The 12,308-nt window shown below is 48.6% G+C and overlaps 1 protein-coding gene across 13 annotated transcripts in view; it reads right to left on the bottom strand.

The window, feature by feature from the left end:
* LOC139408651 (proline-rich coiled-coil 2B) overlaps positions 1-12,308 on the bottom strand; it is a 38,013-nt gene that overhangs the window by 5,349 nt on the left and 20,356 nt on the right. For 8 of the 13 annotated variants that reach the window (XM_071152810.1, XM_071152813.1, XM_071152811.1 and 5 more), the window contains exons 12-23: positions 10,445-10,790; positions 9,131-9,312; positions 8,540-8,744; positions 6,012-8,355; positions 5,631-5,797; positions 5,385-5,494; positions 3,262-3,403; positions 2,732-3,096; positions 2,432-2,533; positions 2,083-2,275; positions 1,853-1,950; positions 101-466 (exon numbers count right to left, since the gene is read on the bottom strand). In XM_071152810.1, the coding sequence (XP_071008911.1) occupies positions 101-466; positions 1,853-1,950; positions 2,083-2,275; positions 2,432-2,533; positions 2,732-3,096; positions 3,262-3,403; positions 5,385-5,494; positions 5,631-5,797; positions 6,012-8,355; positions 8,540-8,744; positions 9,131-9,312; positions 10,445-10,790 (4,620 nt within the window). The remainder of the gene's footprint in view (positions 1-100; positions 467-1,852; positions 1,951-2,082; positions 2,276-2,431; positions 2,534-2,731; positions 3,097-3,261; positions 3,404-5,384; positions 5,495-5,630; positions 5,798-6,011; positions 8,356-8,539; positions 8,745-9,130; positions 9,313-10,444; positions 10,791-12,308) is intronic. The other 5 variants (XM_071152815.1, XM_071152820.1, XM_071152809.1 and 2 more) reach the window with 1 other exon arrangement.

Here is a 12,308-nt window from a genome sequence, read left to right as displayed (position 1 = left end):
CTTTTAAACATTGAATGAAGAGAGTATAATGTTTCCATTAGAAGCCAAGCAAACTGTTCCTTCAAACTAAGTGTGCCACTGACAGAGTTGTTCCCCTTACCTGGATGAGCTGGGAGTCCATGAGCTGGGAGGAGCTCATGCCAGGGCCCTGGTTCATCTGGCCGTCGTAGACCATGGCCTGGCTACCGTTCATGGGCTGGTAGTGGGAGCCCGACTGGGTCTTGACCATGTCCGATGGCTGCATGCCCGGGAAGGCCGAATAGGGCCCCTTCAGGGGGCCACCGCCTGACAGCACCATGGGGTTAGGCTGAGACAGATTAGGATGCATGTACACCTGGGACCTGAAGGAGGGAATGGAGTTGAACATCTCCTGGGACTGGGAGACGGGAAGGCCTCCCCGGAGACCGAGCTGGGCCTGCAGAGAGGTGTGTAGGGAGATGGGGATCTGCTGGGCAGCCGCGGCCGCCTGCGTGCACACACAAGAAGGAGTGAATTATAATATTACAGTTTACCCTCCCCCCACCAGTGCATTTATGACAAATTGGACATATCACAAATTGCCATGCAAAATGTCATTATTGACCCAGCAAAAATCAAGCACTTTTGGCATGTATCACAAAAAAAATTGAAATCCAGGAGGCACCGATTATTGCCCAAAATAAATATAATATGAAGGCTATTCCATGCGAGAAATTGCCAAGAAACTGAAGATCTCGTACACTGCTGTGTACTACTCCCTTCACAGAACAGCACGAACTGTCTCTAACCAGAATAGACAGGAGTGGGAGGCCCCGGTGCACAACTGAGCAAGAGGACAAGTACATTAGTGTCTAGTTTGAGAAACAGACACCTCACAAGTCCTCAACTGGTAGATTCATTAAATAGTACCCGGAAACCACCGGTCTCAACGTCAACAGTGAAGAGGCGACTCCAGGATGCTGGCCTTCTAGGCAGAGGTGCAAAGAAAAAGCCATATCTCAGACTGGCCCAAAAAAATTCAAAATATTTAGATGGGCAAAAGAACCCAGACACTGGACAGAGGAACTCTGCCTAGAAGGCCAGCATCCAGGAGTCGCCTCTTCGCTGTTGACGTTGAGACCGGTGGTTTCCGGGTACTATTTAATGAATCTACCAGTTGAGGACTTGTGAGGTGTCTGTTTCTCAAACTAGACACTAATGTACTTGTCCTCTTGCTCAGTTGTGCACTGGGGCCTCCCACTCCTCTGTCTATTCTGGTTAGAGACAGTTTGTGCTGTTCTGTGAAGGGAGTAGTACACAGCAGTGTACGAGATCTTCAGTTTCTTGGCAATTTCTCACATGGAATAGCCTTCATTTCTCAGAAGAAGAATAGAAGTTATTTGTTTCTGGTCATTTTAAGCCTGTAATCAAACCCACAAATGCTGATGCTCCAGATACTCAACTAGTCTAAAGGAGGACCGTTTTATTGCTTCTTTAAAATCAGGACAACAGTTTTCAGCTGTGCTAACATAATTGCAAAAGGGTTTTCTCTAATGATCAATTAGCCTTTTAAAATTCTAAACTTGGATTAGCTAAAACAACATGCCATTGGAACACAGGAGTGATGGTTGCTTATAATGAGTCTCTGTACGCACATGTATATTCCATTAAAAATCAGCCGTTTCCAGCAACAATTGTCATTTACAACGTTAACAATGTCTACACTGTATTTCTGATCAATTTGATGTTATTTTAAACGGACAAAAGAAAGTGTCTTTCTTTTAAAAACAAGGACATTTCTAAGTGACCCCAAACTTTTGAACGGTAGTGTATCTAAAGAAGAAAAATAATTGGAATAAAATCCTGTAAGACCCTATACTTGTAAGTGTAGTACCTGTTGGTAGCTCTGCTGCTGGGTCATGGTTGGGGGCACCAGACGAGGCTGGCTGGGAAAGACATGGCCGTCCAGATACAGCGGGGGGACATGGTTACCTACAGAGACGGAAATACAATTGTTATTTCAAAGGTATAATAATAATGCACAGATTTACATTTCATACAACGCATAGTCTTTTGGCAAATATAGCAATAATGTCAATGTTTAATGTGCGAGTGTCCTCTTACCCTGCATGGACATGGAAGGCGCCACGGAGGCAATGGGCATGGGGGGCATGGACACCCCTCCGAAAGAGCTGTAGCTCACCCCGCTGGAGGAGCCCACGCTGCAAGGGGGCTGGGCGCCAGAGGCACCCCCACCAGGAGAGCCCTGCTCGGGGAGAGACTGGGAGTTCTCCCACGCCTTACGGGCCGACTCCATCTGAGGAAAAGGGGGCGAAGGGATAGAAATGGTCGGTGAAATTACACAAAATCTTTTGTGTTTACTAACGTTTATTTGATCTAACCTTTACTTAGCCAGGTAGGTAACTGAGAATTACATTTATTTAAGACTAGTGTGAGGCAGTGGGGTGTGTACCTTGAGTGTGAGGTCAGCACTGGGGAAAGAGATGGGGTTGAGGTTGATGCCAGGCTGCAGGTGGTCTCTACGCAGCATGGGAATGGCCTGGGTCAGGGCCGGCTACACACACACACACAAAGGTTATACACATCAACAACTAGCCAATGACATTCTTTGTCCATTTTACATCTCATTTATGATATTTGTTTTTATCAAGCCACTTCAAGTGTAGCACTTGAAGGATTCCTTTTAATAGCCCACCTTATAATCATGAGGTGACAATGGGAATCCAGTTGAACTCAGTATATTTGTACTCACATTGCTGACGAGGGCGTCCTGCAGCTTGGTGACAGGGTTGGAAACGGGCACTGGGGTGGAACCGGGTGGCAGACTAAAGTCAGAGTCCTTGGCACTGACACCAAACTCGATGGGTGGCACAGGCAGCACTGTGTCCACATGGAGGTCCACGCCATTGACGGGAGTGATGGGCCTCCCCTCCAGACGCTCCACACCCTCCGAGCCCTTGCGGTGCTTGAGTGAACGTTCGTTGCCGATGGGACCGGGCTTGTGCTGCTCCTTGCTCTGCTCAGGGCCCGCGTCAGAATCCTCAGAGTTGGGCTCGCTGCCTGTGAAGGAGACCTGCTTGGTCCACGAATCTCCTCCAGATGACTGGATTGAGAGAGCTGAGGGAAGGAATAGAACCATAGAACCAATGTATTATGTTATACAGTTGACAGCACAAGAATGTTCCTATGTAGTTTGGAGGGAAAAGCTGAGTATGGGAAACAGTTATCAGGTGGGGTGGAAGATGAGGTGTGTGAAGGCTGGGGTGTTGCCCCTACTCCTACCTGAGCTGTTAGTCTCCCAGATTTCTGTGCCCAGGTTGTTGGCAGAGAGTCCCTCTTCTGGCTGATCAATGGTCATGCCACCCTGCTTCTTGGCAAACCGCGGGGGCATCTTGGAGGTGATCGGTCTGTTTTTTACTGGAACCTGCAGTGTGGCAAAGAAATGCTTTTTTTCCATAGATTAAGTACAACACAGCACCTCAAGTCATGTACAGCTATACTTAACATAACATATGATTGAGATATTTAGGAAAAAACAGTATGTTGTTAAAGAAGTATCGTTGCTTGCATGAATCCATTAGCAATTATGTCCCCGATTGAGTCTGTAATACCAACATGTTTCAAACAGACCACCATAGTCCCTGTGCCCAAGAACACAAGGCAACCTGCCTAAATGACTATAAACCCGTAGCACTCACGTCCATACCCATGAAGTGCTTAGAAAGGTTGGTAACGGCTCACATCAACACCATTATCCCAGAAACCCTAGACCCACTCCAATTTGCATACCGCCCAAACAGATCCACAGATGATGCGATCTCTATTGCACTCCACACTGCCCTTTCCCACCTGGACAAAAGGAACACTTATGTGAGAATGCTATTCAATGACTACAGCTCAGCGTTCAACACCATAGTACCCGCAAAGCTCATCGCTAAGCTAAGGATCCTGGACTTCCTGGCTAAGGATCCTAAACACCTCCCTCTGCAACTGGATCCTGGACTTCCTGACGAGCCACCCCCAGGTGGTGAGGGTAGGTAGCAACACATCTGCCACGCTGATCCTCAACACTGGAGCTCCCCAGGGGTGCGTGCTCAGTCCCCTCCCGTACTCCTTGTTCACCCATGACTGCAGGGCCAGGCGCGACTCTAACACCATCATTAAGTGAGGTGTTGCCAAGGGAGGAACTCAGACCTGGCCGGGTGATGCCAGAATAACAACCTATCCCTCAACGTAACCAAGACTAAGGAGATGATTGTGGACGACAGGAAAAGGAGGATCGAGCTCGCCCCCATTCTCATCGACGGAACTGTAGTGGAGCAGGTTGAGAGCTTCAAGTTCCTTGGTGTCCACATCAACAACAAACTAGAATGGTTCAAACACACCAAGACAGTCATGAAGAGGGCACGACAAAGCCTATTCCCCTTCAGGAAACTAAAAAGATTTGGCATGGGTCCTGAGATCCTCAAAAGGTTCTACAGCTGCAACATCGAGAGCATTGGTTGCATCACTGCCTGGTACGGCAATTGTTCGGCCTCTGACCGCAAGGCACTACAGAGGGTAGTGTGTACGGCCCAGTACATCACTGGGGTTAAGCTACCTGCCATCCAGGACCTCTATACCAGGCGTTGTTAGAAGAAGGCCCAAAAATGGTCAAAGACCCCAGCCTCCCCAGTCATAGACTGTTCTCTCTACTGCCACATGGCAAGCGGTACCGGAGTGCAAAGTCTAGGACAAAAAGGCTTCTCAACAGTTTTTACCCCCAAGCCATAAGATTTCTGAACAGGTAATTCAATGGCTACCCGGACTATTTGCATTGTGTGCCCCCCAAACCTATTTTACGCTGCTGCTACTCTCTGTTTATCATATATGCAAAGTCACTTTAACTATACATTCATGTACATACTACCTCAATTGGGCCGACCAACCAGTGCTCCCGCACATTGGTTAACAGGGCTATCTGCATTGTGTCAAGCTACCCACCAACCCCTCTTTTACGCTACTGCTACTCTGTTCATCATATATGCATAGTCACTTTAACCATATCTACATGTACATACTACCTCAATCAGCCTGACTAACAGGTGCCTTGTATGTAGCCTCGCTACTTTTATAGCCTCTACTGTATATAACCTGTCTTTTTACTGTCGCTTTATTTAATTAACTTACCTATTGTTCACCTAATACCTTTTTTTGCACTATTGGTTAGAGCCTGTAAGGTTGCATTTCACTGTAAGGTTGCATTTCACCTGTTGTATTCGGCGCACGTGACAAATAAACTTTGATTTGAAATTATTTAGATTTTACTCAAAACTGGGTCTATACTCTAGACACCGAAAGCTCTTTTGCCGATTGTTAGTTTTATTTAAATGTCTCAGGCTTATTTGAATGTTCTGTCAACTTACAGGAGCTCCTTGTTCCTTTCTCCTTCTGTCGTCTTCCTGTGGGCGCCGCAGCTGTTTCTTGGACAGGTCTTGGAACCCATCTGGACTAGGACCCCCAGAATCCCCCTCAACTGGAAGACACACATGTGCCACATTAAATCAGTCATCTGGCCCACCAGGTTGAGACCCCTGGTTTAGATTTAATTTGAGCCTTGCTTAATTGACTCAAGTAGGTGTTATTATGAAGTTGGTGCCTAGCATACTCACTGGGGTAGCTGTTGAGGTCGTACTGAGACAGTGGTTTGGCCAGGTCTCCCTTCACAGACCTGGGCTTCAGCTCCTTGTCCAGCTTCTTCCCCGAGGGTTCGTTTGCCTGGTGGCCCTCCTCAGACTGCTCAACATTGTAGACTGGGCCTGACTCCTCTGGGCTCCTGCTGGAATCAGGGAGAGACATTCCATGAGTCAGGTGTTACCACTTACCACATATTATTGTGCGAAAGTGTTGCTAAGGTTTGTTTTTAGAAGCTCCAGTATATTGATGTCTTGAGAATGTTTTGAAACAATTAAGTCAAGACAAAACAATATCAATAGTTTTGTTGAACGTTCTCACACCAAGTTCGCATAAGCCAAAGTTAGCACAGTACTCACCTCTTATGGTTGGAGGACCCTCCATTCTGCCAGCCGTCATTCCTGTTACAGGAGGGCAGAGCGTTAGGTTTCTCTGAAGAGCGTGTCATCTTGTTCCCATCCACCTCACCCTTCCTGTTCTGCCGGTCCACCAGGGGGCGCTGGCTGGAGAAACTCCTCTTGGCCAGCTCCCTCTTCTCTCCAGACCCAGGATCCCCGTGGCCTGAGTCTGAGTGCACATCTCCCCCGTGTGCCTGCTGCTGCTGCCCTCCCCCACGCTTCTCCCTCCAGTCACTGAAGTCGCTGTTCTCTGAGCCAGTCTCCCAGTCCTCCGCCTGGCCGTGCTGACCACCGGACCTACCCCCCCCTCCGGAGTAGTGGCCACTGGACCAGCCGTCCTCTTTACCTCCCTCCTTGGAGCGGCTCGGCCAGGGGTTCGCGAATCCTTCTGATCCGTTGACGTACTCATCGCTGGTCCACTGGCCACTGCCGGGCTCCCTCTCTTGACGTAGTCGGCGGAAACGCGGGGGCTTGTCCTGGCGCGGCGGCCTCCGTCTTCTCAACGGCTGTTGTCCAGGGTTGTCGCTGTCTATGTAGTACTCACCCTCGCCGCTGCGGTCCTCAGCGCCGTTCTCCATGAAGGAACCAGTAGAGCCAGTAAACTTGGGGGTGTATTTGAGGGGCTCACGCTCTGCAGGTGGTCTCCTGGGATAGGTCTCGGTGCCCAAGACGTAGCCGTTCTCCTGCATGGGCCCACCGCCACTGCCAAACTGAGTCCCCCGTCCTCTCCAGGTGGAGATGTCTCTGGAGCCGTTGTTGAACCCTCGGCTGGTGTTGTAACCCCTGCCAGTATCGAGTCTGGGAGGCAGGGAGCGGCCGAAGCCTCCGAACCCCCTGCTGCTGGCTTTGGCCTTGTCGCGGGCATCACTGGCCGCCTGTTCTTCCGTGTACACCTTGTTGGACCTCCAAGAGTCTCGGTCGGCCTTCCTGGTCTCTCCCTGCTCTGGGTAGCTGCCACCCTCTCCGTTTTCAGAGCCCTTCTGGCGTCGCCGCTTGGGCAGCTCCTCATACTCTGAGGTCTCGCTCAGAGTCTCGCTGACGTTGCGCCTCCTTGGCTTCCCCCTCTGCAGGTCCTCCACCTTGACAAAGTCCCTGGGCAGTCCTCTGCCTCTGCCTGGTCTCTGGGTTCCAGCAGCGTCCCTGCTGTTGATATTGTTGTTGTAGCCTCCTCTGGGGTTCTCTCGGCCTCCCCGGCCACCACGGTCTCCTCTTGAACTGAACTCCTTGAAGCCGCCACGGCTCCGACCTCTACCCGTTCCCCTGGCTCCGGCAAAGGCCTGCTCCTCATCGATGAAGATCCAGTTGTTGCGTCGTGGTGCACCAGGCTCCCTGCTCTCCTGGCTGTCTCTGGAGGACTGGCTCTTTCCGCTGTCCCAGCTGTTTTCCTTCGGCAAATCCTCACTGTTGGTACTGGCTGGCCGCTCTATTTTAGCAGGAGCTGGTGGTTGTTGCTTCTCTTCTGGCTGCTTCTCAATAGCAGGCGAGGCAGAGCGTCTGTTACTTACTAGGGGCTGGTTATCTTTCTTCAGGTCATATACGTTGGTGAGCACCTCCTTTTCCAGGCGGTAAGGGACTACCTTCTCCTCAGGCTCCACTTTGGGCTTCTCGTTCTCCTTGTCCTCCACTTTGAGGGCCTTTAGCACAGGCTTCTTGATGGGACCGGTCCTGCGGGTCAGGGTCCTACCGCCAGTCTCAGAGGGCTGGCTTACACTGCTGGCAGGGGTGCTGGAGCCAGGATCAGACCACTGGTTCTGACCACCAACACCAACTTCCTTCTTCTGGCCTCCATCTCGCCTATGGAAGTCTGAGTCAAAAACCTTTTCCTTGGAGGTGTCGAAGACTTCGTCACAGGGTTCAGTGCCGTCCTTCAGGTACCTGTCTTTGGGCTCCTGTTTGGGGTAGTCGCTGTCTGCATGCTGCTGCTGGGGCCGGCTCGGGGCTGAGGAGAGCAGGCCTTGGTCGTGCGGGTGGTGATCCCTGTCGGGACCTTTGCTCTGGTGGTAGGCCTGATGGGAGAGGTCACCAGATGGGTTGTCTAGGCACTCGTTACCACTCTCTTCGTACAAGTCCTGCTGGGAGCATGTCCTGTCACTCCGGTCGTCTGGCTGGCTCCTGTCTGAGCTCTCGTGCTGTCTCTGGTAGGGTGGGGTGAAACTGCGAGGGGGGTAGCCATCTTGGTTCCACAAGGGGTAGGGCTCGGTGGAGGGGGCCCTCCGCTCCTGATGCATGCTTGGATGGCAGCCATCGTCAGAGGGGGACCCTGGGCTGTTCAGGTGGTCTGGCTGCATCCTCGATTTCATAATTCCTACGCAAACACAGAGGAGGTAATCTACAGTTAGAGATGATACAGATGCAGGATTATTTGGAGATCCCATATCAATCTAGAAAGTTTGACCATGATGTCACTAAACTAAAAAGTGAATTAAGAAATGAAATCAGGAAATTCATCATTCCCTTTTGTAAAACAATACTATTTTCTCAGGTCTCACCTGAAGAGTGGACAGCATTGGTGTAGTAGTCCACTGGGGAGCGGCCCTGGGCCATGCGGGGGTCCAAGAAAGGGGGCATCATCATCCAGCGGGGGTCGAAGCCCAGCATGTGTGGGGGGTAGTACCCCCTCGGGGGGTGGCTGGAGCCCGAGGGGGCGGGGTGGCCAGACTGCTGCTGCCAGTGCTGCATTTTATACACTTGGTCCTGCGAGGGGAGGGACGACAGCGCATGAACCCATTATGTTCACACTGGTATAATTATTCACCTCACATAAAAAAGTGACTAGATGCATTTAAAGAAGTGTACTATATGCAGCGAGTGGTTATTTCCTGTTTTGTCAATTGCCTATTGCTGTGCATCCACCACAGAACTCATTAAAACACTACACAACAGAACAAAACAAACACACCCGTTGGCCCCCTTCATAATACCCGACGTCCGTCGTTACGGAAAATACCTGCTCCTGTGAACTGACGGGCCTTTCTCAAGCTGCTAATCCCACCAGGAATTAGGGAAGGGATAAGGATTTTTGGGGCTGGAGGGAAGGGACTGCTGGGAAAGCATCAGATGGCATTGGCCGGGCGGCTCACCTGCTGCTGCTTTTGGAAGCGGGGCGGGACGGGCTTGGAGGCCTGGTGGTTTGTGTAGTCGGGCAGGGGAGAAGTGGGATCAGCCCCGCCATCGTCCTCATTGCGGTAGGGGACGAAGCCCAAGGTGCCCTCTTCCCTGTAGTCCTGCTGGCCGGGGGAGTGCTCCAAGGGACACTCAGTGTCTGGGACAGGAGAGGGAGCGTGTTATAATCCTACTTTTACATAGCTACCCATGTTTCCAGTGTTGCCATGTTTGCAGTTTTCCAGCCAAATTGGACTACTTTGAAAACGGTGTTGCGGGTGAAAATGTATTTGTCACGGGTGGCAGGTTTTTGGGCTACTTCTAAATTGTACAGCGGCCACCATGGCATTTCTCTTAAAAAAATATATACATTTCACTGTGACCTGCTGCTGCTGACTATCAGGCAGTGAGCAAGCTGTTATTGAGTGAGTGAACGGTGGAGAGGGGGAGGGCCGAAGGGGTGTGTGTGTGTTGAGAGCACAGGCTGAGAGAGTGCTGCAGCAGAAGCAGTTGAGTCACGGAGACAGCAGCACACGTACACGTCATGACAACTTTTTACCAGTTGTAGATTGGTCATTACGGAGACGACCTTTTCCATAAAACCTTCTAACGCGCTAAAACTGATATAACAGCGACAAAGCATTAGAAAACTACTTCATGAGCACTAGAGCTCTTTGGATAAATTCGCTCAGGAGGTGATTTAAAGTAGACTGCATTCTAATGTCAACTTTTCTTATGTCCTAAGAACAGCCTTTAGCCTTGGTATATTGGTCATATACCACACCTCCTCTGGCCTTATTGCTTAATCATAGCAGTCAAAACAAGTTAAATCGACATCCATTGATGGAAAATGATCTGGAGAGATTAATAAGGTCAATTCATTTTTCCCTTGCAATATATTCTTAAATTTGCAAGAATTATTTTGACGGAAAACCAAATTTAGCTTCTTAACCTACATCATTAAAAATGACATCGATATTCCTTCTTAATTCGCTCAATAATGTTATGGGAAAAGGATTTTTTGGATAAATTTGGCAACTCTCGGGGCAAACATTTTTGGGGGCCTAGTTTTCAAGCCTTGTGGGCAGTTTCAGAGGTCATTGGGCTAGAGATTTTAGTTAGTCCTGGCAACCCTGTATGTTTCCTACATTCAGTAATAGCCATACCGTTGAAATTGAGCATTTTACTGAAAGTGCACACTATGACTGAGAATTGCAAGTTAGTATTTTCAACTGATCAATCTGAATAAATAAATGTTTACTAAACAAACACTAATGGCGGTTTGGTGCTACCTTTCGTGCCATATTGCCAGCTCTCCTGGTGGTTTTTGCTCTCTCTCCCAGGGGACAGTGCTGCCTCCTTGCTCTCTGCATCCTTCGCTCCCTCCTCAGACCTTGACAACTGTCTCTCAGTCTTCCCAAACCTCTCGTCTAGCCTCTTGAGCTTCTCGGCGCAGGCGGCAAGTCTCTCCTCACGGGCGCGTCTCTCCTCCTCCTCCCTGCGCCGGCGAGCTCTCTCCACTGCCTCAGAGAGTTCTGGTGATACAAACTTGGCCCGGGCTGGGCCCTGGCGCTCCTCCTGGTCGTCCAGGGGTTCACCCGGGTGGGCCATGCCAGGCCCGGAGCTCTTCTGCTGGGCCTAGAGACGCCACAGAGGAGGGTTCGGGTGTTGATGTGGGGACTACATGGTTTCTGTGTACAATGGACTTAAGACACACGCATATAAATGTGACTCAATTGTTCTCTTCCTACAGGTGTATGTACTCTTTATGCTTTAACCTCTTTGGGGTAGGTGGGATGGTAGTGTGCCAACATTCTGTGAAATTGTAGAGCGCGAAATTCAAAATACAGAATTCGTAATATTAAACATTCATGAAAATACAAGTGTCTTACATCGTTTCAAAGCTTAACTTCTTGTTAACCTCACTAGGGTACGTGGGAAGCTAGCGTCCCACCTGGCCAACATCCAGTGAAATTGCAGAGCGCCAAATTCAAAAATAGAAATACTCATTATATAAATTCATAAAAAACATACAAGTGTTATACATCGGTTTAAAGATAAACTTCTTGTTAATCCAACCACGGTTTTCAAAAAGGCTTTACGGCGAAAGCATACCATGCGATTATCTGAGAACAGCGCCAAGCAGACAAATCATTAGAAACAGTTACCAGCTAAGTAGAGTTACACAAGTCAGAAATAGCGATAAAATTAATCACTTACCTTTGATGATCTTCATATGGTTGCACTCACAAGACTCCCATTTACTCAATAAAATGTTTGTTTTGTTCGATAAAGTCCCTGTTTATATCCAAAAACCTCAGTTTTGTTCGAGCGTTTTGTTCAGTAATCCACAGGCTCAAAAGCAGTCACAACAGGCAGACAAAAAATGTCAAACGATGTCTATAATCAATTCTCAGGTTGTTTTTAGCCTAAATAATCAATAATATTTCAACCGGATAATAACGTCGTCAATATAAAAGGTAAACAAGAAAGGCGTTCTCTCTGTCACGCTCATGAAAAACCTCTGGGACACTGTAGGGTCCACTCATTCAGAGTGGTCTTACGCTCTCATTTTTCAGAATACAAGCCTGAAACTTTCTAAAGACTGTTGACATCTGCTGGAAGCCCTAGTAACTGCAATCTGGGAGGTATTTATTTTATATTCCCATAGACAACCATTATAATGAGTGGTGAGCTCAAAAAAAATATTTCTGGATGGATTCCCCTCGAGTTTTCGCCTGCCATATCAGTTCTGTTATACTTACAGACATTATTTTAACAGTTTTAGAAACTTTCTATCCAATACTACCAATTAAATTCATATCCTAGCTTCTGGGCCTGAGTAACAGGCAGTTTACTTTGGGCACCTCAAGTCATCCAAACTTCCAAATACTGCCCCCTACCCCAAAAAAGTTAATGCCTAAACATTAGTTAATCTTACAGTAACCTCCACCATATCTCCATATAAGCTTTTGCATTTAAACCCTGGAAGTTGTAATTAAACATTCACTTTTTAATCACTACAAGGCAATTTGTTGAGTCTTATTTCAATCAAGGGTTATTGATAATAGTCATGTGCATTGTCTGAAGACTTCATGACCACTGATAGGTGAAATGACTGGACAGGCTTCTGCCATACTTCTTTAAACTCAAAAC

This window comes from Oncorhynchus clarkii, chromosome 5 (genome assembly GCF_045791955.1).
Source record: "Oncorhynchus clarkii lewisi isolate Uvic-CL-2024 chromosome 5, UVic_Ocla_1.0, whole genome shotgun sequence".
Taxonomy (NCBI): domain Eukaryota; kingdom Metazoa; phylum Chordata; class Actinopteri; order Salmoniformes; family Salmonidae; genus Oncorhynchus; species Oncorhynchus clarkii.
The sequence above is the reverse complement of the archived record's forward strand: the minus strand, read 5'-3'. Positions and strand labels throughout refer to the sequence as shown.